This window comes from Melozone crissalis, unplaced genomic scaffold, assembly GCF_028551555.1.
Source record: "Melozone crissalis strain CALT ecotype California unplaced genomic scaffold, PUWL_Pcris_2 ptg000002l_1, whole genome shotgun sequence".
Classification (NCBI taxonomy): Eukaryota; Metazoa; Chordata; class Aves; order Passeriformes; family Passerellidae; genus Melozone; species Melozone crissalis.
Window position 1 is genome coordinate 295,233 of NW_026535780.1, and position 24,062 is coordinate 319,294.

Sequence of the window (24,062 nt, forward strand, 5' to 3'; positions counted from 1 at the left end):
TACTGGGGTGATCCCCCTTTCCCCATGTTCGGCCCCTTTCCCCTTAGTAGGTCTGCAAAGGGGGTCGTGGAAGTCCCTAAGAGTCCTAAGGAAGGGATTTGGGCATGCCCTTGTTTCCTGGGATTACTTTCCCCACTTAAAATCCCAGGGAATATTGTGGTGACACTCCCCACTCCCAATGTTTTAGGTTCCTTTTCCCTTAAAAGTTCTGGGAAGGGGCTTGTGGAAACCCCCTCTGCATTCCCTGTGGGGTCTCTCCTCCCCTCACACCCCAAAAAAGAGGATGTGGGAGATTCCCTCATTATGTGGGAGATCCTGTGTTAGGTACAGGGAAGGGGAGGATTTTAGGATTCTCCATGTCTTTGTGGTCCTTTTCCTTTCCCAAGATTTAGGAATTCGCTGTTACAGGTAAAGGGGTTGGTGGGCTCATACTGGGGCTCTCCCTAAACCTTTGTGGTTTTTTCATAGATTTTGGGGACCTATTTCCTGGTTTTTTTGGGACTATTCCTGATGTATTAAAGCCTCACCTCTTCAAGTCTGGATTGGGGGTGGTGGGGAAATGGATCAGTGTTATTCCTGCCCTGGTAAGAAAGGGAATTTAGGGATCCCACACTTCCCCAGCTGCTCCAGGTGCCTCAAGGGTCCGCTCCTCCTCCCCCAATTCCTGGGAATTTTTTTGTCCAGTCACTTGCTGCAAAGGGAAACCGGAGCTGCTGCCGTGTCCTGGCACGGAGCAGCCAATCCATCCCATATCCCAACCCCCTTGGCTGCCTTTCCAAACTTACCCCAGAGCTGGGAAACCTGGAAAATCAACTCCAGGTGCACCCGGGCTCTGCTTATCTCACCTGTCCCTCTTTTCCTCGTGCTGCTGTTCCCGGATTTCCGTCACCTTGGTGGCTTTGTCCTTTCCCTGTTTTTTTATGATCCCGTTGCTCGGGAGGGAGGGATCCATTTCCAGACTATTTTGGGAGCGGGCAGAGGCTGCTGCTGTTGTGCTCCGTGGGGTTTTTGAGGGATTACATCCCTGGCTGAACTTGCTGAGGCTGCCGCATCGGCGTTCCCAGAAATCCCCCATGGATTTGTTCTGTCGCATCCAGGTCAGCGATGGTTTGGGATTGATTGGGATCCTGATCATCACCATCCGTAGGGATGACAAATTCCCTTTCCTGAGCTGTTTTGCTGGAATTCTTCCCTCTCCTTTTCCAGGTTTCTCCCTGACCTTCAGGCAGGATTTTTCCTCACCTGAGCTGCTCATTCCCAACTCTTTATTTTTTTTTCCCTGTTTCTCCTGAAGGTGACACCTTCCAAGTCTTTCCCTTCTGCTGATTTCCCATATCTGTGATTGTCTCATTAGGAATTTTCAGCCTGGAGCAGAAAGTTGTGGTTTTTGGGTGATCAGGAGTGGGAATTGTGGTGTTTTCCTGGAATGTGGAGCTTTGTCTCATAGCAAAGATAACGATAAGATGATGATAAGGATCTGACTTAGGGAAGAGCCAATTTTAGGGAATGAAGTCAGCAGGAATTTTAGGAACAGCCAAATTCCAGCTGAATTGGAAAAAATAGCAGAAGATCTGGTTTTAAATGAATAAAAATATTAGATACAAGTGTTAATATTTTGATTTATTTTGATTTCCCTGTTGTTGAACTCATCCTGAATTTCTGGGCTGTGACTTTTCCCAGTGGAGAACATTCCCAACACCACAGCATGGTTTATAATCCTAAAACTTTGTGTTTGAGGAAGTAAAAATGCCAATTTTGAGTGGAAAATGTTGAAAGTTGATGGTTTGTGTGATTAAAATTCCTTTTCCCCAGGTTCTTCCAGGAAAACTGATGGACACAGAAGAAAAATAACTTTCTTTTCCCCATTTTTCCTTGTTTAGAAGCTTTATTTCCTTGGAAATTTGGGGTTTTTCAGGTCTCACCATTGGCTGCTCATGGAAGCAAAAAGTTGCTGCAGGAATGTTTGGAATCACCCAAAAATTTGGGATCCTGAATTCCACCAACACGTGCCAGGACTGGGATGGCAGGTTGGGAATTCTCAGGCTGCTGGGATGGGAAAATCCTTTTGGATAACATCGCAATAATGTTCCTTTCATTGTATTAAAATTAAAATAAACTCATTTTCTGTGGTGTTGGTTCACAAACTTCATGGAGTTCTGAAAAGTTAATGAGCTTTAATTAATTAACCTATTAATTATTAATATTTTTTTGGCTGAGGAGCTGCTGCATCCATAGAAATTGGATTTTTTCTCTAAATTTATCCTGTGTTTCTTTTTTTAATGCTGTCATAGGAGCAAAAAAAGTAAGTACCTTCTAATTGTTGTGTGTTTTTTTGGGAATTCTGGAAAATCTGGGAATGTCAGCACCAGTGGGATGTTTATTAGACAAATTCCTGCAGTTTTCTTGGAAATAATTAATTTTGAAGAGTTTTTTTAATATTAATTTTAGCTCTGTCAATGGGATGAAATCTCCTGGGAGTTCCTCATTATGGAATTCCTATTCCAAAATTCACCTCATCCATGAGGGCTGCAATTCCAGAGCTTGGAGCTGCTTAAAAACTGGACCAAAATCACTTAAAAATTTAAAAAACAATAAATTTTTGAATTTAATTTAAAAAAATCAAATTAAAAATTTAGTTTTAAAAGAAAGAAATTGTAGAATTTTTTGTGCTAAATACTATATTTTTTATTATTTTTATTATTTTACTCATTATTTACTATAATAAGTTTATTTCTATGTAAGGTTCTAACAAGAATTTATTGCTCCATAAAAGAAAGAAAAATGTAAAATAAATTCAAAATAATCTTTAATTTTGAAATTTTTTTATTATGAATTGAAATCTCAATTTTAAAGCATTTTAGCTGGATCAAAGTTTCCCAACTCCAGGAGAAAAAAAAGAAAAATCTCCTTTTGCCATTTCTAATAATTTGTCTAATTGGAGTCTAATTAATATTTTAAACTCTATCAATTTAAATGTTTAAAGGCAAAGCTTTAATTTAGTAATATATAAATTTAAATGGAATTATTCAATACCGAAAAAAGTATTTATGTGTAAATTTCAAATTAAAATTTAAATTCAAGCCAATAAATTTTAAATTAAAACTTAAGTTAAAGGCAATAAATTTTAAATTTAATTTAAATTATAGTTGAAAATTAGATTGAAATTTGAAGTTAAGACTTGGACTTGAGGCTTCCAAAATCTTCCTGGAATTATTGGAATTACAAACGTTTGAGGCTATTTCATCTGTCTGGGAATTTTATTTGGCAGTCTGCCACAGGTCAATTTTTATTAATTAGTTTTTGAATTAATCACAAGATTCCCAGCTCCTGGACAAGTTTAATTTGCCAGTAGCTTGGATTATATCCCAAAATTCAATCCCAGTTTTTCAGCACCTGCCTTTTAGCATGAAAACCCAATCAGGAGTCAACAACAACCTCCAAAAACGCAAAAATTGGAGCCAGTTTTCCCAAAATTTTGCCTAATTGGGAATAAATAACAAATAATTAATGACTAATCCACTAACTTGGAATAATATCTTGTAATTCCCAAGGATTTGAACAAAATCCTGTGAGTTTTTTTCCTGCCTTAAATTTCAAATAATGAGAGGAATCCTTGGCAGGAATATTTTAGGAGGAATAGCGATTTGGGCCGCGTTGAATTCCTTGGAATTCAAACTTATCCCAAAATGGAGAAATAAATGGAATATTTGCTCTTTTTCCCTGGGAATATTAATGGATAAGAACATCTCCTGCATGCCCTTGCTTTGCCGTGCTGCCACTACATTTGTTGTGCTTATCTCCCCATGCTGCCCCGTTGATTTTTCGGGAAGATGAGGACGCGGAAAAATCCCTGCTCCGCAGACAAGGTTTGGCTGGAAAAACACCGGAGCGACGGAGCCGAGCGGGAAGCGCCGGAGCCCAAGGCCGTCAACGGGATCTGCCACGAGGATTCCATCGAGGGCGAGCTCAAGGGGGACCCGAAAAAACCCAGGAATGGCAAAAAGCAGCGGAAGCGGAAGCGCTCGCCGAAGCCCAAAGCGCAGGATTCCAGGCTGGAGGCGATCCTGGCGGGAATGTCGGCGGAGCGCGTGTGGTTCGACAAGCCCTTGTATGACCGCGCTGAGAACGCCTACAGGATAAAACTGGCGGGTTCCCAGAGCTGGGAATCACCTGAGACTGGGAAAGCGGCTCAGGAATCTCCTGCTGTAACCAGGTCGAAATCCAGCCAAGATACTCCCAAGGTGAGGATGCTCCCGGCGTGCTCCCATGGGAACCTGGCCGCCTGTCACCACGTTGTCCAAGGGGTTTGGATCAACAAGCTTGACTTCGATAAGGCCGAGAGGGCGTTCATGGAGAAATCCCAGTTTTTCCTTCCTCCCAACGCCCTGGCCATCCCATCCGTGTGGGCGAATTCCAGGCTGGGAACGCCGGACGAGGGCTACGGCACGGCCTTGCCCACCCCTGCCACTCCAGGCTTGGCTCCCGGCATTCCCGACTCTCCCGCGGCCTCCGTTCCCAGTTTGCCCAGCTCCGACCAGCAGACGGTCAACGGGAAGCCGCAGATTTCCAACTGGGAAGTTCTGGCATCCGAGGTGTGGCTGGAGAAGCCTCTCTACGATGATGCTGAGAAGAATTTTTATGAGAAGATGTTGGATGGGCATCCCTTGGATAAAACCCAACAGCAGCAACGTGGCTGCCCGGAAACATCCAAGAACCACAACCCTGGGAAACAAACGGGAATCGCCTCCACCAACCCTGAGCTCCCTGATATTCCCAAGGGAAATCCCACCTGCTTTTTCCTGCACAAGGACAGCGAATCCGTGTGGCTGAATAAGGTGACCTACGACAGGGCTGAATGCAGATATTTTGCCCTGGAAGCGGCCAGAGCAGCAGAGAAAACAGGGATCCAGGAATCTGCTGCAGGAAATCCCTCCCATCCAGCTGCTCCGAGCGTTCCCGCTGTGGAAACGAAGTAGGAGAAGTTTCTTTGGGGGTAACACCCATGAAAAAAAAACAAAAAAAAAAAACAAACAAAAATCAGCCGGGTCGGGATTGAGCCAGAAGGAATTTGCATGTGGAGAAGACTGGGTGGACTTGGAGATGATCCCGGTGGGCAGGGAGCAGGGAGGAAATCCTTCAAGGAATTCCCCTTCTCCTGAGGAATTCTGGTGGATGAAGGCTGTGTTTGTGTGGAGCTAGATGTTTAAAGGCAGGGCTGGGAAGTGAGCTCATTATCCCCCTTTTTGCATGGATTCAGCACCATCCTCCTTTCCATCCTCTCATTCCATGTGAAAATCAGCATCATAACCAGGACCCAGCTTGAAGAAGGTTTGGAAGTGACCGGAATACAATTTAGGGAATCAGTCTGTAGCATGTGCTGTAGTTTGGTTTTTTAAGGGAATTTATATTTGGAATCTTTGGAATGCCCTTGAATCTTCTCTAAAGGCAGAGCTAAGGTAGAGACGGATATTCCTGGAAAAAAAGATTCTTGGAGCATCTGTCCTTATTTCTGACACTTCTGATCCATGAATTGTGTTGGGATTTGTTGGGAAGCTTTTAGGATCTTTGTGTCAAGGGATTTAGGGGTCAAATACCTTTCACCTGGTCCTGTTTGGGATCATTTCCTTTTTAGTTGGTCATAACTGGATATTGGGAAAATCCACGTGTCTCTGTAAAAAAATGGGATAAATTTGTCTGTATTTGGGATTTTCTGCAAGTGATCCTGGTTGGAATTCCAGCAGATCCTGGAGATTTGGGTGTGGAGAGTGGTTTTGCTGCAGCTCCTGTGTCTGGTGGCCTCTGGTCTCTTCCACGTGGGTAGATGAGATAAGGAGGGATTTGATTTCAGGAAAGTCATCTCTGGCTTCCCTGGAAGTGTTTTATGGAAAACTGTGGGATTTGGGATGATGAGGAGAGTTTTCTTATGCTGTGGTTTTCTTGTGCTGCTCTTCACCTTCTCAAACTCCTGCTGGCTCTGTCCCTGTCCCTTGCTGGAATTCAGGGCAATTCCTCTTTTCCTCTTTTTTGAGGGCTCTGTTTCCCTTCAAATTAAGAATTTAACCCTCCTTTGCTCCATAAAAATCCCCCATTTCCCAGCAGGATTTGGAGGTTTTTGCTATTTTTCCATGTAGTGCCAGGTCTGTCCCCTCCAATTGTTGCTGATTCTTAATAAAAATTTCCCAGTGGACTTGTGGATTCCCCACCCCTTGAAATATCCAGGGAAAAGCTGGATGAGGCTTGGAGCAACCTGGGATAGTGGAAGGTGTCCCATGGCAGGGGGGTGGAACTAAATGATCTTTATGGTCTTTTCCAACCCAAACCATTCCATTATTTCAATTCCCTTTCTGTTCTCCAAAACAAGACATTTTCCTTAGCACAAACTAGAAAATCCTGGCTTTTTGGAATTTTTTTTTTTTCGTGGAATAAAGTCAGATCAGCTGATTCATCCCATCCCCACTCCACACCAGGTCAGGCAGGTGGGTGATTAATCTGTCCTGCTTTTTTAAGAGGATCCCGGCTACTTAAATCCGCAGCCAAGCCGAGCTGCAGGCGCAGAGCCTGCTCCTGACGAGCTGTTAACCTCCAATCCCGGCAGGAATTCACTTTTTGTGGGTATTTTCCCAGGAAAATGGCTGTGGATTACTTCCTGCACGACAAGATCTGGTTCGAGAAGTTCAAGTACGACGACGCCGAGCGAAGGTTCTACGAGCAGATGAACGGCCCCGTGGGCGGCTCCTCCCGCCAGCAGGTAACTCCCAACCCCAGGAATTCCAGAGTAAGTCAAAGGACATGATCCACCTGGATTTTTGGGGGATTTCCGCTCTTTTTTTCCTGTTTTTTTCCCCCAAGTCTTCCCGGAGCTCTCTGAGCTGTTTAAGACCCATTTGGGGTTTTTTTTTCCCCACTGTTTTCTGTGGAATTTGAAGGATTTGATCCCAAGGGAGATCAGGTGTCCTTCTAGAGGTGAACCAGTCCCAGCTTCCAGCAGTTATCCTAAATTTTTCCAGGCTGCTGGGATCTGTGGGGCCACAGTTTGAGCTGGAAATCCCCAAATCCCCAGTTTTATTGGCAAAGAGCATCCCTGACCTCCTTCATTCAGGGAAAATCCTAAAATGCTGCTTTGTTTCCATTTTGGAGCAGTCCTCTGGGATATTCCAAGGGAATACAAACCTAAGGTTTGAACAGAGGCACCACATCTGCAAAGATTTTTTTGGGGGTTGGGGATTTTTTTATCCCTCTCTTTGCGCTCCTGGAAATATTCCAGGTGTTCCAGTGGAAGACTTTGTTCATGGTACCGGTGAGTTGGGCAGGGGAAGGTGGAGGGGGAAGCATGATCCTGCTGAGCTGAAATATTTCCAGCTTCAATATTATCCCAAAATTATTCCTGTTCCAAGGTTCAGAGCTTTCCTAACCTCTTCCTGCTCCTAACTGTGCCTGTGCCTTTGGAATGCTGAGTGTTCAGTGCCTCTTTCCAAGTGTTCACGGGGAAGCTTTTTGCTGAAATTTTAACTTTTAGGCACATTCCAGCTATTCCTGCTGCCCATCCTGGCTTAGGTGCTGGGGAGACTGGGAATAAAAATAATTAGGAGCTCTGGATGAGTGCTGGAAGTGGGTTTTGGGATGAAAACCTCTTGGAACAGTTCACCTATTTCAAGGCACATCAGGAGCTTCCAGTGAAGGAGTTTGGCCTGGGAGAGGTGGTTTGAAGGACGTTTGGAGGAATTTATCTGGCACTTCCCCCATGGAAAAATATTCTTAAAACCTCCTTGGAAGTAGCAGGAAGTGGAGCCCACCTGGATGTGTCCAGGCTGTTTCTCCTTTATTTTCTGTTTAACTCAGGATTTGGGGGTTTGTGGGAAATTTCACATCTCTGGTCTTGCTGGTGGGGGGGGTTGCAGTCTGGGAAAGGCAAGGAGTGAATGGATGATGGAATTTCCAGGGAGGGAATCTTGAAATCCAGGCTAAGGCATGGCAGCAGGAGCACAGGGAAAAAATTCCAGGTGTTCTGGGTCCCACGTCTCTGGATAGAGCAGAGTCAGGGTTGTCACTTCCTGCCTGAACTCAGGTAACAATATGGAAAAATCCTGCCAGAGGCTGGGTTTTTAAGGAGTTCTGGAGTCACTCCAGCCTTCTGGCAGCATCCCAAACTTTTCAGGGTAATTATAGGGAATTTAAAAGCTCTTTGACTGGATGATCCTTCTGGACATGTGACCAGGGATTGCCCGATTTAGCCCCAATCCTTATGGCAAAAATCACTGAATCACGGAAAGAACAATTCCCAATTTTCCCAATTCCCTCGCTCCTCCTTCCTTTCATTGTTTTTTTTTTAACTTCCCTGATGAATTTTTTTTTTGTCCCCCATGTTTTAATAATATTTTTTTTTAAAAAAGAAACTCTTGGTTCTTTCTGCGCTGTTTGCAGGAGAACGGAGCCAGCACGATCCTCCGCGACATTGCCAGAGCCAGGGAGAATATCCAGAAATCGCTGGCCGGAGTGAGTACCCAAGCTCTCACCAGCTGGCTGCCTGCATCCCATTTTTTATTTTTTTTTTCTTCTTTTTATGGAATTCTAATCCCATAGATCATTTGGCTTCTTGGTTGGAAGCTGGAGGAGAAGACCAAGGTGTGCAGCGCCGTGTGCCACCAGCTCTGCCCCGTCCCCACGCGCTGCTCACCTGCAGCGCTGCCAAAACTGGATTTGGGTTAAAAAGAATTCCCTGAATTGGGCTTTTCCTTCCCTTTTTTAAATTTTTTTTGGGTTGTTTTTTTCCTGGTGGGATGTTCCCATGGGTCTTGACTAACAGGTTCCAACTCGCTGAGCGTGTGGCTTTTTTTGGGATACACTGGGCTGCCACCTTCTCTTCCCTGTTTTGCTTCCACTTTAAAGAGATGTGCAAAAAAAAAAAAAAAACCAAAAAAGTTGTGTTTTCCATCTGCTGCATCCAGGGAATTCAGCTTGGCTACAAGCTCCAAGGCTGGAGCATCCTGGAGGAGCTCAGGAATGCACTTTGTGGAGGTGTTTTTGTGCTGAGTGCAGACAAGACCATTAAAAAAATCTTCATTTTTGTAAAAGAAAGTTAAAATACTAACAAGTGGTTTTATGGGAAAGGAAAATCCAGGGAATACAGCCCAGGTGTTTTGATTTCCTGTCTCTATAGTGGGACTCCCAAAGTAATCCATCCATTATTTGGCCTCGTAATTCCCAAGCACCGTCAGTTTCTATCTTTGATCAGTCCAATATCAGGGAATAACAAGGAATTCCTTTCCCAAAGGGAATATTCCATATTCCTCCTTACATCAGCAGAAAGGAGACAGATATTTGGGATGAATATAAGGAATCATGATTTCAGTCAACAGTTTAATGAAAAAATTTCCTGAACTGGCTCATTTTATAAAAAAAAAATATGGCTAAAGGAGGCCCCTGTCCCAAATAGGGCAAAAAGTTCCTTTGGGAGAAACTTCTGGAATTGGGCAAGGGGCAGGGAATCCAAACCCAAATCACCTGGAAGTGCTGCTCATCCTCACCTTCCAGAGTGTTTTACCAAAAATGAGGAATTTCTTTCCTGACTCCTGTTAAAGAGCTTTTTTGGGAGGGAATCCCAGAAGTTTGGATCATCCAGGTGCTGTAACGGGGAATTGGTAAAGCAACAGCCCAAAGCCAGGATAGGAATTTTGGGATACAAATTGTTTGGAAATGTTTTTGGGGATTAGAGTAAGATGTCAAAAATTGCTGGATATTTTTTGTTCCTGGGAAAGGGGTCGGATCTTCCACGTGGCTGAAAAATACTTGGAATATCCCTCAAGGATCATCATTAATGTTGGATAACCAGGCTGGACTTTAGAGCATTCCTAAACTTCCTCCTTGCATTCCCAACCCCCAAATTTACAGTGTGTGATCCAGAGAAAAGTGGGAAGAGCAAAAATCCCAGGATTTTTGTCTTTCCTTCCTCCATAATTATTGGCAGGGGTTTTAGGATGTGGCAAGGGAAGAGCTGGCTGTTAAAAACTTAAAAAATGGGAGTTTTGTGCCTTTTTGCTGGGAATTTCAGGCTGAGTTTGTGTCATAAAATGTAGGAATGACCACTTGGAATATGATGGGAGTCTGGAGTTCCTTGATTATGAGGAAAAGCAGGAAGTAGAACAGGAAATTCCACCTGAACATGAGAAAAAATTTTATTGTTTTTGATATTTAAAACTTATTTTAGGGATTCAAACTTCAGGGAATAACAGATGTTTATGTCCCAAGTTTTTCTGCCAAAGTCCTGTTTTGTGCCCTTCATAATTCCCAGGGATTTAATTTGTTTGGATAATTAAGTTTATGCACAATTCCAGCTTTCCCAAGCACTTCTGTGTCCAGAATATTTGAGATAGGCTGCAGCTTTAAGGTGGGTTCAGCACAAAAATTATGGCTTAAAAATAAAGGATTTGAGGACTTTTGCAAGAGTGCAGAGGAAGGGAGGGAAGTGATGCTGTGGAACTCCCCACCTTGGGAATTTCGAGTTCTTATCCCTGATAAAATTCATGGATGCTTGTGTGGACCTGGAAGCTGGAAGAGAAAATGGGTTTTATAATCGAGGTATCGTGTCCATATTCCCAAAGCTTGGAGCATCCTCTCCTCAGGGAAGGTCTCACAGTCTCATAAAGGCAATTTTTCCATAACTTTTTAGGATTTGGGATATGGTTGTGCCTCTTTCATTGCATTATGTGTTCCAGTTAAGATCTCTTGATTGCTTCAGCTTGGGACAGGTATCCCTTGCTCTTTCCCATGCTTTTCCCTCAAGGATCATCATTAGTGTTGGATAACCAGGCTGGACTTTAGGGCATTCCTAAACTTCTTCCTTGTATTCCTGACCCCCAAATTTACACTGTGAGAAAAGTGGGAAGAGCAAAAATCCCAGGATTTTTGTCTTCTTTTTTTTTTTTTTTTTTTTTTTTTTGAGGAATTGTTACTGATAGGAAAGAGAAATTTCCTCTCCCCCATACTGGCACTGCTGGGACACTTCCAATCCTGGAATCAGTTTTGAGTCCTTGTGACAAGAAGGACATTGAGGGGCTGGAGTTTCCAGGGAAGGGAGTGGATTGGGAAGGGAATGGATTGGGAAGGGTCTGGAGCAGCTGTGGGAGCTGGGAGAGCTCAGCCTGAAAAAACCATGAAGTTCGGGGGGGACCTTCTCACTTCCACAAATCCCTGACAGGATTCCCAAGTGGGAATCAGGCTCTACTCCCAGGGAAAGACAGGAGGAGAGGAAACCACCAGAGGGGAAATTTAGCTGGAATATCAGGAAAATTCCTCATGGAAGGGGCTGTCCAGCCCTGGCCCAGAGGTGGAGTCCCCATTCCTGGAGGGATTTGACATCCCTGTGGATGTGGCACTTGGGGACACGCTCAGTGGTGGCCTTGGGGGAACTGCTGGACTCGATGGGCTCAGAGGGATTTTCCCACCTCTGTAATTCCATGATTTCCATCCTTGGAGCACCAGGGCTGGCATGGTGTGGTGAGCCCACAGCGCTGCACGAGCTCCCTGCACGCACCAGGATGTTTGTGGAGAAGATCCCAGAATTCCTGGGGGAATGTTTGCAGTGCAAGGCTGTTTCCCACCGCTCCCTAACTTCCCCTTGCATGCGGCTCTTCCCCGCGCTTGAGTTCCCTCTGGAATCGCGAAACCTTTTCCCATCTTCCCAAACTTTTTCCCACCCTGCAGCAGAAGACCCCTGCTCGGAGCAAGGAGGCTCCTTGTGCCCGTCCCAAGAAACAGTCGGGACGCTCCTCTGTAAGTGAGCCGCGCATGGATGGAGCCTGTGGAAAAACGGGAGAGGATCTGGTGGGATGAGGAGATGGAGCAAGTTCTCCTTCCTCAGGGTGTGTCCTGTGGCACTGGGATGAACCTGGATAATGGGATCTCATCCCAGCTCAGTGTCCTGGGATCTGCACTCACCTTCCTGAGCCTGAATCCACAGCTGAGGCGTCGGAGATGGAATTTTTTCCTGTCCTTTGATATTTTCCAGCCTCATCCCTGGAGGTGTCCCAGGCAAAATTGGACAGGGCTTGGAACAGCTTGGGATAGTGGGACATTGTCTGGAGGATCCTTAAAATCCCAACCTAAACCATTCCATGATTCAGACCTTTCCTCCTTGTGCCTCGTATTCTTCATCTTATCCCTGCTTTTCCCTCTTTCCATTTATGTGACTGCTGAGATTCCACACTGGAATAAAAGAGAATAAATTATTCTCCCTTCACTCAGAAATGACAACTCAAGGGCAAATCCTGTTATTTTCTTTCCCTTTGTTGCCTGAAACTGATGGATGAGGAACCTCCTTAGCATTAAAAAAAAAAGAAAAAAGCTTTTTTTTCTTTTTTTTTGCTGTCAAAAAATCCATTGAAACCAGAGTTGGAATAATTATTCCCTCAGGATGTGTTAAAGCAGATTGAAATTGTCAGGAATTAGAGGCTGGGCTGGGGAAGGTGGGAGTGTAGAATTCCTGGGATCTTTCCAGCTTTCCCAGTGTTACCTTAGGCAGGTCATTCCTGTCCCTCAGTGAGTTGGGAGAGGAGACCAAGATTTTTAAGGGGCTTGGTGTGAAATTTTATACAAATTTTATGTGGTTTTAGTGGCATTTTGGGATCTGAGAGTGGGAAGAGTGATTTTATCCTTTGCTCCTTGGTGCCAGCTGAAATTCCTTGGGATTTAGTCCATGCTTCATTTTATAGAGCTGCTCCATTAGTGTCTATCCTAATTTAGATAAAATATCCTTGGTTTTAGTTCAGCTCCTGAACTTCCTCTCTCCCTGAAGACACAACCCTGCTTTGCTGCATGGATTTTTCAGGAGGAGGGGAAACAACTCCATTTCATCCTGGTTTTCCTCGTTGCAGAGTGCAAGCACAACCTCCCCTGGAGCTGCTGGTGACCAAAATGAGCTCCTGTCCCGAATTTCCCACCTGGAAGTGGAAAACCAGAACCTCCGCAGTGGTGAGTGGGAGAATTCCTTCTCCAGAAGTCCTGGCTGGAGACCTGGGAATTCAAGGTCATTGTTCCTATTTTTCCCTCTTTTTTCCCCAGTTGTTGCCGACCTCCAGATGGCCATTTTCAAGCTGGAAAGCCGCCTGAATGCTCTGGAGAAATCCTCAACTTCCCACCAGCCCTCATCTGTTCCTCCAACCCAGGTGAGCCTTGGAAAAACGCTGGGATTCTTCTGTAGGGATTATAACCAAAGATCCACGTGGACAAACATCCTGTTTTGATAAATCCATATAAATCCCACAGCGTGTCCCAAGCAGTGGAGATTCCCATTCCTGAGCTTTTTTTGGCAACTCCAGGTTAATCTTTTCCCTCTTTTTCCCCTTTTAAAAACCCCTCGGATCCGGTGAAGAAAGTGGAACCGTTCAGCGTTCCCTCCAAAAAAGTGGAGCTCCCGGCCAAGAAATCCGAGCCAGCTGCTGCCGAGGAGGATGAGGATGATGACATTGACCTTTTTGGGAGCGACGATGAGGAGGAAGACCAGGAAGCTGCCAAGGTGCGGGAGGAGCGGCTCCGGCAGTACGCGGAGAAGAAGGCCAAGAAGCCGGGACTCATCGCCAAGTCTTCCATCCTGCTGGATGTGAAGCCGGTGAGTGGATTTGGGGATTTGGGAGCTCTGGGAATGAGGCTGGGAATCCTCTCTCGTCCTAGAGGATGGTGGTGGCACCTGTGGAATTCCAAACAAGGGCTTGGAGCCAGGTGGGATTTGTTGCCGTGGAAGGCTGGGATGGGTTTGGATGGAAGGGACCTTAAATCTCATCTAATTCCATAGGCAGGGATACTTTCCACTATCCCAGGTTGCCTTGGACACTTCCAGGGATGGGGCAGCCAAAGCTTCTATGGGAATTCCATTCCAGTGCCTCACCACCCTCCAGGGAGGAATTTCTTCCCAATATCCCATCTATTCTTACCCTATTCCAGTTTAAAACCATTCCCACTTCTCCTGTCACTCCATCCTTGTCCAAAGTCCCTCTCCAGCTTTCTTGGATCTCCTTGAGGCACTGGAAGGGGCTCTGAGGCCTTTTGGAGCCTTCTCCAGCCAAGAAAGGGCACTTTGGATCAGTTGTGACATTCCCAGAGATGTCACCTGGATACCCCCTTGGAGCTGCTGCTGATCTCCAGGAAAACCCTAAAACCTCGCAATTCCCACTTTTCCAGTGGGACGACGAGACCGACATGGCCAAGATGGAGGAGTGCGTCCGCTCCATCCACATGGACGGGCTGGTGTGGGGAGCCTCCAAACTCGTCCCAGTGGGATATGGCATCAAGAAACTCCAAATCCAGTGCGTGGTGGAGGACGAGAAGGTTGGGACAGACATCCTGGAGGAGGAGATCACCAAGTTTGAGGACTACGTAAGTCTTGGAATGGGATGTGGGAAGGGCCTGGAAGCCATGGGAGGGGGGTGAACTCAGGTGTGTTTTCCTGGGAACTCCTGGATGACTCCAGCTTTTGTCCCCTTCCAGGTGCAGAGCGTGGATATTGCTGCTTTTAACAAGATTTAGAAGGGAAAACTGTATCCCCCCTCATCCGAACCTGGAATTAATAAAGATGAACATTGGGAGTGCACGCTGGGGTCGTGGGTTTTTCCCTCGGGTGCAGCTTCTCCAGGGGGATTTGATGGGAGATTTTGGGATATTGGAGCAGCTTGGCCAAGTGGAAAGTGTCCCTGCCCAGTGCAGGGGATTGGAATGAGAGATATTTAAGATCTCTTCCAACCTAAACAATTCCATGATTCCCCCATCCTTCGTGGAAGGAAAGAACTCAAGACATGGACCTGAATTTTGGGGCTGGAATGAAGTTCTCAGGGTGTTTCCAGCCACATTTCCCAAGGTTCAGAGACCCCAGTCACTCCCTACAAAAAAACCAGGATGAATAACCAGGAAGCATCCAGGAATTGCTCATTTGGGATGGATTCCATCCCTCTTTTCCCACTGACTCCCTGCCCAGGTCACTTTAGCTGAGTGTGGCCTGGCAAGGGGACAGGTGACATTCCTGAGCATGGCCTGGTGAGGGCACAGGTGACATTCCTGACTTTGGGAACACGAGGTCTGTCCCAGTGCCAGAGTCCAAAGTCTGGGACCACCAAGGGACACGGGAATTTCCATGGGATGGTGCTGCGAGGGGACAAGTGACATTCCTGACTTAGGGAACACGAGGTTTGTCCCAGTGCCAGAGTCCAAGGGCCACCAAGGGACACGGGAAGCTCCCTGGGATTGTGCTGCAAGCCCGTCCCTTGTCCTGCTGGGGCCAGATATGTGACACGTGTCCCTCCTGCCACCCCCAGGGCACTGCTAGGAGTGCCCCTTGTCCCCTGTGCTGCCATCCTGAGTCCCTGCTGGTCCAAGCAGTGCCATTTCTGTCATGTCACCACCCCTGTGTCCCCCATGGGCCACCATCCCTGTGCTCAGTGTCCTCCATGTGCTGCCAATCCCCTGTCCCTAGTGTCCTGCATCTGTCACCATCCCAGTGTCGCCTGTGTGCTGCCATCCCTGTGTCACCTGCCATCCCTGTCCCCCGTGTCCCTGTCCCTGTATCCTCCCTCTGCTGCCATCCCTGTGCCACCCCACGTGTCCAGCTGTGTCACCAACCCTGCCCCATATCCCCCCTTGTGCTGCCATCCCTGCTGCCCTGTCCTAGTCCCCCGTGTCCCTCTGTCCCTGTATCCTCCCTCTGCTGCCATCCTGTGTCCCCCCTTGTGCTGCCGTCCCCTGTGCCCAGTGTCCTGCATCTGTCACCATCCCAGTGTCACCCGTGTTGCCATCCCTGTCCCATGTCCCCCGTGTGCTGCCATCCCTGCTGCCCTGTCCCCGTTGTCCCCCGTGTCCTTCTGTCCCTGTATCTTCCCTCTGCTGCCATCCCCGTGTTCCCCTTGTACTGCCAATCCCCTGTGCCCAGTGTCCTGCATTTGTCACCATCCCAGTGTCACCTGTGTGCTGCCATCCCTGCTGCCCTGTTCCCGTTGTCCCCCGTGTTCCTCTGTCCCTGTATCTTCCCTCTGCTGCCATCCTGGTGTCCCCCTTATGCTGCCATCCCTGCGCCACATGTCCACTGTGCGCTGCCACCCTGCGTGTCCAGCTGTGTCACCAACCCTGCCCCGTGTCCCCGTTGTGCTGCCATCCCCGTGTCCCCCTGGTGCTGCCATCCGTGTCATTCCCGTGTCCCCCTTATGCTGCCATCCCTCCTGCCCCGTGTCGCCATCCCCGCGTGCTCCCACCCCGCGCTTCCGCATCCCTCCTATTTTCCCCGCTCCTCCCCGTGTCCCCACCCCTGTCCCCTTGTCCCCGCCCCGCCATGGCGCCGCTGGCCGACCTGTACCAGGTGTCCATGGCCTACGGGCACTGGCGGGCCGGGCGACACCGCGCCCCGGCCGCCGCCGAGCTCTTCTTCCGCCGCCCGCCCTTCCGCGGCTCCTTCGCGCTCGGCGCCGGCCTGGCCGAGGGGCTGCGGGGGCTCCGAGCCTTCCGCTTCTCCGCTGCCGGTGCGTGGTGACAGCGGGGGACAAGAGGGGGACACGTGTTGGGGTCAGAGGGAGGAGTGGTGGGCGAGGGGAGCGTCCCGGTGGGACTTGGAGGGACAGGGAAGCAGCTCCAACAACTTCAGGGGCAAGGCGGGATGGAGGAGAGGGTGAAGAAGGGACGGGAGAGGTTCAAGGGGGAGGGACGGAGGGGGGAACAACTCAAGGGGACAGCGGGGACAGGAGGGGACAGAGGGGAGAAGCGTTGTGGGGACGGCGGTGGGAGAGGGAGAAGGGGAACCTTCCCAGGGAGGCTTTGGAACAACTCCAGGGGATAGGAGGGGAAAGGGCAGAGGACGAGGGATAGCGGGGAGAGTGGGAGGGATGCGGGGGAAGGAGGGAAATTCCCCCCGGAGATGGATGGGGGAATAACTCAAGGAGACTTGTAAGGGATGGGACGGCATCCTGGGGGACTTAAAGGGGGGCAGAGACTTTTCTCAGAGTGATCTGGGGATGGGGAACCCCTCAGGGGGACTTGGGGAGGACGGGAATCCCTCAGGAGAACTTGATGGGGACAGGGATGTCTCTCAGAGGGACCTGGAGGACTGGGGACCTGCAGTGGGGGAGAGGGACAGTATTTGAGGGGGACTTGGGGGACAGGGGAACCCCCCTGGGGCACTGCAGGGGATCAGGACAACTCATAAAGGGACAGGGACATCCCTCAGATGAACTTGGGGGACAGGGAGACTCTTCAGGGGACACAGGGCAAGAGGGGACACAAAGAGCTGTCACAGAAGCTTGGGGGGGGGCACTGAGACATCTTCCAGAGATGTCCCTCACAGGGGACTTGTGCCACCCCACCCTGTCACGCTCCATGCTGGGGGTGCTGTCACCCCTCTGCTGTCACTCACCTGTCCATGGGAGGCTCAGTGTCCCCCCTGTGTCCCTCGTCCCCGGTGTCACCGCGCTGTCCCCACAGATGTCGCGTACCTGCGCTCTGTCCTGCCCAGCACCATCGACGACGCCTTCTTTGACTACCTGGCCACCCTGGACGCCTCCGAGGTGACCGTCACCGCCATTCCCGAGGGCTCCGTCGTCTTTGCCAGGGTGGGACCCCTCTCCATCTTCTTTCCTGACCATCCCAGCTCTCCCAGCTCCCAGACCTCCCTTTTTCCCTGACCGTGGGAGCCCCTGGAACTGCAATCCCACCTTTCCACCCCCCAGCCTCCCCCTCTTTCCTCAACACCATGGACCCCTGGAACCCCCATCTTGGCCATGCTAGTGTCCCCTTTTCCTTCACACTGGGCACCCCTGGAATGCCTTTCCTGGGCACAGGGACAATCTGGACCCTCATTCCTCGGCAATAGGATCCCCCTGCACCTCCTTCCCTGGCACTGGAATCCCCTTGTACCCCCTTTTCCTTCACCAATATCCCCCTGCAACCCCTTTTCTGACCATCCCACCTCTCCCAGGCCCAGGCCTTCCCTTTTCCTTCACTCTGAGATCCCCTGGACCCCTATTCCTGCCTTTCCCAGCTCCTCCGTGCTCCAGAGGGACTGGGATGTCACTTCTCTTCCCTCAGGTGCCATTCCTGCAGGTGAAGGGGCCGCTCCTGGTGGTGCAGCTGCTGGAGACCACCTTGCTGTGCCTGATCAACTACGCCAGGTATTTTGTCATGGGGATGATCCCAAAGCCCCCCTGGAAGATGGAGGGGGACAGGGAAGGGAGAGCAGCACCCCCCAATCCAGAGGGACACCCCAGTCCTTGGGTACCACAACCCCACAAGTGCCCTACTGGGATTTAACTGCTGGAATTCTACAGTTGAATTTTATCTACTGGAGGGTGTCCCAGTGTCCCCCCAAGTTTTCCTGGGGGCTTCCCATGTCCAGCCCACCCTGAAGAGTCTCCCTGTCCCTCAGGTTCTCCTGAGAGATGTCCTGGTCCCCCACAGGTCACCTTTAGGATCTCCCTGTCCCCAAAGTCCCCTTGATCAACCCCACCACATCCCTGTCCACCGAGTCCTGTGCTGATCCCTGCCTCATCCAAACAAGGAGGATCCTGGAGCCCCTTGCTCTTGGCTGTGCTGGCTCTGTGTGACCTGTCCCCTTTGTCCCCCAGCCTGGTGGCCACCAACGCTGCCAGATTCCGCCTCCTGGCCGGGCCGGACATGAAGCTCATAGAGATGGGGCTGCGCCGCGCGCAGGGGCCAGACGGAGCCCTCTCGGCATCCAAATATTCCTACATTGGGGGTGAGTCCCACCCCACGGTGCCCGGTGCCACCACGGCCCTGCCATCACCTGGGTGTCCCCCCTGTCCCTCCTCGCAGGCTTCGACTGCACCAGCAACATCCTGGCGGGAAAACTGTACGGAATTCCGGTGCGCGGCACCATCGCCCACTCCTTCATCATGTCCTTCAGGTGCCTGGAGGAGGTGCAGCCACGGGTGAGCGGGGCCAGGGATGGGATGGGATGGGAATGGGAATGGGATGGGATGGGATAGGGAATGGGAATGGGGATGAATATTGGATGAGGATAGGGATGGGAGTGCAGGTGAGGGTGGGATGGGGATGGATCTCATGGGGTTGGGGATGTAGAGGGGGATAGGAATGGAGATGGGAATGGGTTGGGATGGGAGAGGGATTGAATGGGGTTGGGGGATGGGATGTGGATGAAGATGGGATATGGTGGAATTGGGATGGGGATAGGAATGGGCAGAAGAAAGTGGGATGGGGATGGAGTTTGTATGGAGTTAGAGATGGGAGGAGATGGAATGGAAATGGGATAGGGAATGGGGATGAATATTGGATGAGGATAGGGATGGGAGTGCAGGTGAGGGTGGGATGGGGATGGTTCTCATGGGGTTGGGGATGTAGAGGGGGATAGGAATGGAGATGGGAATGGGTTGGGATGGGAGAGGGATTGAATGGGGTTGGGGATGAGATGTGAATGAAGATGGGATATGGTGGAATTGGGATGGGGATAGGGATAGGCAGAAGGAAGTGGGATGGGGATGGAGTTTGTATGGAGTTAGGGATGGAGATGGGATAGGGATGTGGTGGGAGTCGGGGTAAGGTAGGATGGAGATGGGGATGGGAATGAGGATGAGGATAGGGGTGGGAATGTGATGTGGGATGAGATAGGGGTGGGATGGGGATGCAGACAGGGATTAGAGTGGGATGGATGGGGAATGGAAGATTCCACCAGTTTCCACACTCCTGGCTCTTGGATGATGCCACGGGCTGTGCAAATCCCACGTTCCCACACTCCTGGCACCTTGGATGATGCCATGGGCTGTGCAAATCCCGTGTTCCCCTGTCAGGAGCTGCCGCCCCGGGCCGGAGGAGATCCCGTGGATCTGGCAGACCTGGCTGTGTCCTGGCTGCAGAGGGTTTGTGACCTGCTCCAGACTCCTCCCAGCAAGGCCAACCAGGGAGAGCTGGCCGCCTTCGTGTCCTACGCTGTCACCTTCCCGTGTGACTTCCAGGGATTGCTGGACACTTATTGTGTCAGGAGGTGAGGACACCAGGACTTTGCCACCATGGCACAGGGGGTGGATGTGGCCCTGAAGTAGGACTGTTGGCTGGTGCAGGGCTTGGAAACGCTGCTGGATCCACCCTGGATCCATTTTCCACTTGTCATTAACGCTTTCCTTGCCCATGCCAGGAGTGGTTTGCCCAATTTCTGTGCCGTGGCCTTGGCACTGCACCAGCTGGGGTACCAGGCCATCGGAGTGCGCCTCGACAGTGGGGACCTGGCCCAGCAATCCAAGGAAATCCGGGGAGTGTTCCAAGCCTGTGGAGCTCAGTGAGTCCCACGCCAGCTCTGGGATGGGTGTCACTGATCCCTGTCATCCTCACCTGCCTCCAGCCAGGATTTAGGAGGCTCTGGGTGCTGTGGGTGCATCCGTGGATCCTCCCAAATCCTGCTCCTTGCAGCTTCCAGGTGCCCTGGTTTGGGACCATCCCCATCGCTGTCAGCAACGACATCAGCGAGCAGAGCCTGGAGGAGTTCAGGAGGGAGGTGAGGAACCTGCTGGCACGGCTGGGATGTCACCTGGGCTGTCCCCGGAGCTGGCAGGACTGGGATGTCGATGGTCTCTGTTTTCTCTGCTGCCCCAGGGGAGCGAGATCGACATGATCGGCATCGGGACCCACCTGGTGACGTGTCCCCTGCAGCCGTCGCTGGGCTGTGTCTACAAGGTAAAGGTGGCAGCCTAAATCCCAAATATCCCAATCCTCCCTGAGCCACTTCCAGGTGGTCCATGCCTGCTCCATGGCCACCCAGCCCCAATGGAGTCACAGAGTCACAAAGAATTTGCCTTGGAAGGGATTTTTGAAGGTTCTCTACCACCATGGGCAGGGACACCTTCCACTATTCCAGCCTGCTCCAAGCTCTGTCCAACCTGGGCTTGGACACTTTCAGGGATGGGGTAACCACAGATTCTCTGGGAATTCCATTCCAGCCCCTCACCACCCTCACAGGGTGGAATTCCTTCCCAGTATCCCATCCAGCCCTGCATTCTGGCAGTGGGAAGCCATTCCCTATGTCCTGTCATTCCACCTCTTGTCCCAAGTCCCTCTCCACCTCTCCTGGAGCCCCTTTAGGCACTGGAAAGGGCTCTGAGGTCTCCCCGGAGCCTTTTCTACGCTCGACATTCCCAGCTCTCCCAGCCTGGCTCCAGAGCAGAGGCTCCAACCCTTGGAGCATCTCCTCCTCTGGGCCTGCTCCAGCAGCTCCACATCCTCCTGATGTTGGACCCCAGGGCTGGAGCAGCTCTGCAGGTGGGGTCTCACCTGAGAGGGACAGAGGGGCAGAATTCCCCCTCTCCTCTGCCCACGCTGTGGGATCAGCCCAGGACACAGGGAAGTTCCAGGTGCCAGCATTGGGTCATGGCCAATTCTTTGCCCACCAGAAGCCCCAGGTTCTCCACAGGCAGGAGGAGGTAGAATGCCCAACTTTGGGGTGGTTTTAGGGTTTTTTAATTGTCTTTTTTCAGCTGATTTCCATCAGTTGCCTCCCCAGAGGGGTCACAGGTTCCCTTCCCTTCTCCCACAGCTGGTGGAAGTCAATGGCTCCCCGTGCCTGAAGCTCACGGAGGATGAGGAGAAGATGACAATCCCGGGGATGAAGGCAATCTATCGGCTCTATGATGCTGCTGGTGAGTCTGGAGACCCTTCCCAGGATCCTGGGGGAATCTCCTGCTCCATAATTCCCTCCCTGATGTCCTCCTGGCAGGTCACCCCTTCATGGACCTCATGGCCCTGGAGGAGGAGCCGCCGCCCAGCGCGGGGCAGGAGCTGGGGATCCGAGTCCTGGGGCGGCTGGAGGAGACCACCAAGGTCATTCCCAGCACTGTGGAGCCCCTCCATCGCACCTACTTCAGGGATGGCCAGGTCAGGGGTGCTCCCATCTCCTGGGGGGTCTCCTCTCCCAGGCTGGAGGATGGATCCAGGGCAGCTTCTGAGATGTGCCAGCAACTCTGGTGCCGACCCAGACGCGGTGGCTCGGGTGGTGGCTTCCCACACGGATCTTCCCACCTGGATCTCCATCCCTGCAGGTGTGTGAGTCCCTGCCCAGCCTGCCCGAGGTGAGGACCCACGCCCAGGTGTCCCTCAACCTGCTCAGCCCTGCTCACCGCCGGCTCCACGAGCCACAGCCCTACCCAGTACGTCTAGCACTTCCCACATCCCACCGGCACACATCCGGGAATGCCGCTGGATTTGGTGGCCTGAGCAAATCCAGTGCCATTCCAAGCCAGTGGCATTCCCAGGAGCTGCTCCCTGACCCCTCCTGTTCCCATTCCCAGGTGGCCGTGACGGAACGGCTGCACCAGCTCTTCCTGGAGCTGCGCCAGGGCAGCCTCTGAGGGGGTCCCTGCTCGTCCCCAGCTCCTGCTCCGCTCTTTTTTGGGAAGCCCGGGTGCCTCGTTAGGAATTGATGGCTCTAATTTAGACCTGGTGCTAACCCAAGGAACCTGCAGGAACTGGGAGAGCGCCCTGGGATCCCAGTAGGGAAGCTGGGAATGCAGGGATGGGGAAGGCAGAGCTGTCCCTGCATCCCCTGGAAGTGGCAGAACTGTGCCCAGCTTGGTGGCCCTGCCAGCCTTGTGCCTTATCTTGGTGGCCCTGTCATCCCTGTGCCTTCCTTGGTGGCCCTGCCACTCCTGTGTTCAACTTGGTGGCCCTGCCAGCCTTTTGCCTTGTCTTGGTGGTGCTGCCATTCCTGTGTCCAGCTTGGTGGCCCTGCCAGCCTTGTGCCTTCCTTGGTGGCCCTGCCACTCCTGTGCCCAACTTGGTGGCACTAGAACAAAGTCTGGAGTGCCACCAACAGGCTGACAAGGGACACCCATGGGGCACCCATGGCAGACACTCTTTGCTTTGGCAATTCCAAGCTTCATCTCTGTGGCCACATTCCAGCTCTTTCCATTCTGGCCAAATTCCCTGGGATGTGGAAGCTGGATCTAGGTTGATCCCAGCTCCAGGCTGATCCCAGCTCCAAGCTGATCCCAGCTCCAGGCTGATCCCAGCTCCAGGCTGATCCCGGCTCCAGGCTGATCCCGGCTCCAGGTTGATCCCAGCTCCAAGCTGATCCCAGCTCCAGGTTGATCCCAGCTCCAGGCTGATCCCGGCTCCAGGCTGATCCCGGCTCCAGGCTGATCCCAGCTCCAGGTTGCCACCTGCACTCTCTAACCCCTGTTCCCACAGGAAACGTGGCTCTAACCCACACTGAGCTTCACACTAAGCAAAAAAATTCAAATAAAAGCCTTTTCCCATCATGGCTCTGACCCTAATTCCAGTGAAAAACCCTTTGGAGCTCCATTGGGAATGGGAAGGGGAGAGGGAAATCCCCAGGGATCAAACCTGTGGCTTTGCTGTTCTGTCCATGGTTTGGATCTTGGCAGAAATTACAGGGAAGAAAACAATTAAGAGCTTAACAAAGCATGGCCTGATGGTCTTGGATTTCTGGGAATTCCAACAACATTGTATCCCATTTTAAGACGAAAAAAATACTCCAGGAAATCCAGGATCAGTTTACTAAAAATTAGGTTTTTTTTTTTAAAGCAAAGCTCCAAAGATGAGGAGTCCATTGTACCTGAGTAGAGATTTTCCTGAGCTTTTGGGAGAGGAGGAATGAGGAACAAGGAGAGTGACCTGGGCCAGCATTTGTCACCCTCACAGATGCAATTCCTGATGTTTAGGAACCATTTTGGGGGGCAGAGAAGCTCCTGGGTGTCTCTGCACTTTCTCCTCAGGTATTTATGGATATTGAGGAGATTCCTGAGCCTTTTTTTCCTCCAGGCTGGGCAATTCCAGCTCCCTCAGCATCTCCTCATAGGAGATGCTCCAGTCCCTTCATCATCTCTGCGGTTTTTCCTTGGATTTTGTCTCTCATGTACTGGGGAGCCCCAGATTGGACCCAATATTCCAGGTGCGAACCATCAGAGCTGAGCAGAGGGAAAGAATCCCTCCAGGACCTGCTGGCAACACCTGGAATGCCAGAAAGATCCCAAACCACGCATCCCAAGCCACCAGGACCGATCCAAAGCTCCAGGCTTTGTTAAAATTACTCCACTCTGCATTAAAGAGGGGAGGAA

At 50.7% G+C, this 24,062-nt stretch overlaps 2 protein-coding genes across 5 annotated transcripts; both read left to right on the forward strand.

Moving 5' to 3' along the window:
- The first annotated feature begins 3,830 nt into the window (after positions 1-3,830).
- Positions 3,831-14,581, forward strand: EEF1D (eukaryotic translation elongation factor 1 delta). 3 transcript variants are annotated; one of them, XM_054290980.1, is made up of 9 exons: positions 3,831-4,972; positions 6,625-6,748; positions 8,422-8,493; positions 11,701-11,769; positions 12,870-12,966; positions 13,057-13,160; positions 13,367-13,603; positions 14,173-14,367; positions 14,479-14,581. In XM_054290980.1, the coding sequence occupies exons 1-9, from the start codon at positions 3,831-3,833 to the stop codon at positions 14,515-14,517; spliced, it is 2,079 nt and encodes a 692-aa protein (XP_054146955.1). In that variant the 3' UTR covers positions 14,518-14,581. The 3 variants fall into 3 exon arrangements, with proteins under 3 accessions (XP_054146955.1, XP_054147041.1, XP_054147121.1); XM_054291066.1 differs by lacking the exon at positions 11,701-11,769; XM_054291146.1 differs by lacking the exons at positions 8,422-8,493; positions 11,701-11,769.
- Positions 14,582-16,306: 1,725 nt separating this feature from the next.
- On the forward strand, positions 16,307-22,364 carry NAPRT (nicotinate phosphoribosyltransferase). 2 transcript variants are annotated; one of them, XM_054280551.1, is made up of 13 exons: positions 16,307-16,493; positions 17,449-17,576; positions 18,052-18,134; positions 18,588-18,718; positions 18,796-18,911; positions 19,788-19,981; positions 20,132-20,272; positions 20,404-20,488; positions 20,587-20,667; positions 21,524-21,626; positions 21,704-21,861; positions 22,026-22,133; positions 22,275-22,364. In XM_054280551.1, exons 1-13 carry the CDS (start codon positions 16,307-16,309, stop codon positions 22,332-22,334), a joined length of 1,575 nt encoding a protein of 524 aa, XP_054136526.1. In that variant the 3' UTR covers positions 22,335-22,364. The 2 variants fall into 2 exon arrangements, with proteins under 2 accessions (XP_054136526.1, XP_054136610.1); XM_054280635.1 differs by having other exon boundaries at positions 16,330-16,493; positions 17,449-17,531.
- The last annotated feature ends 1,698 nt before the right edge of the window (positions 22,365-24,062 follow it).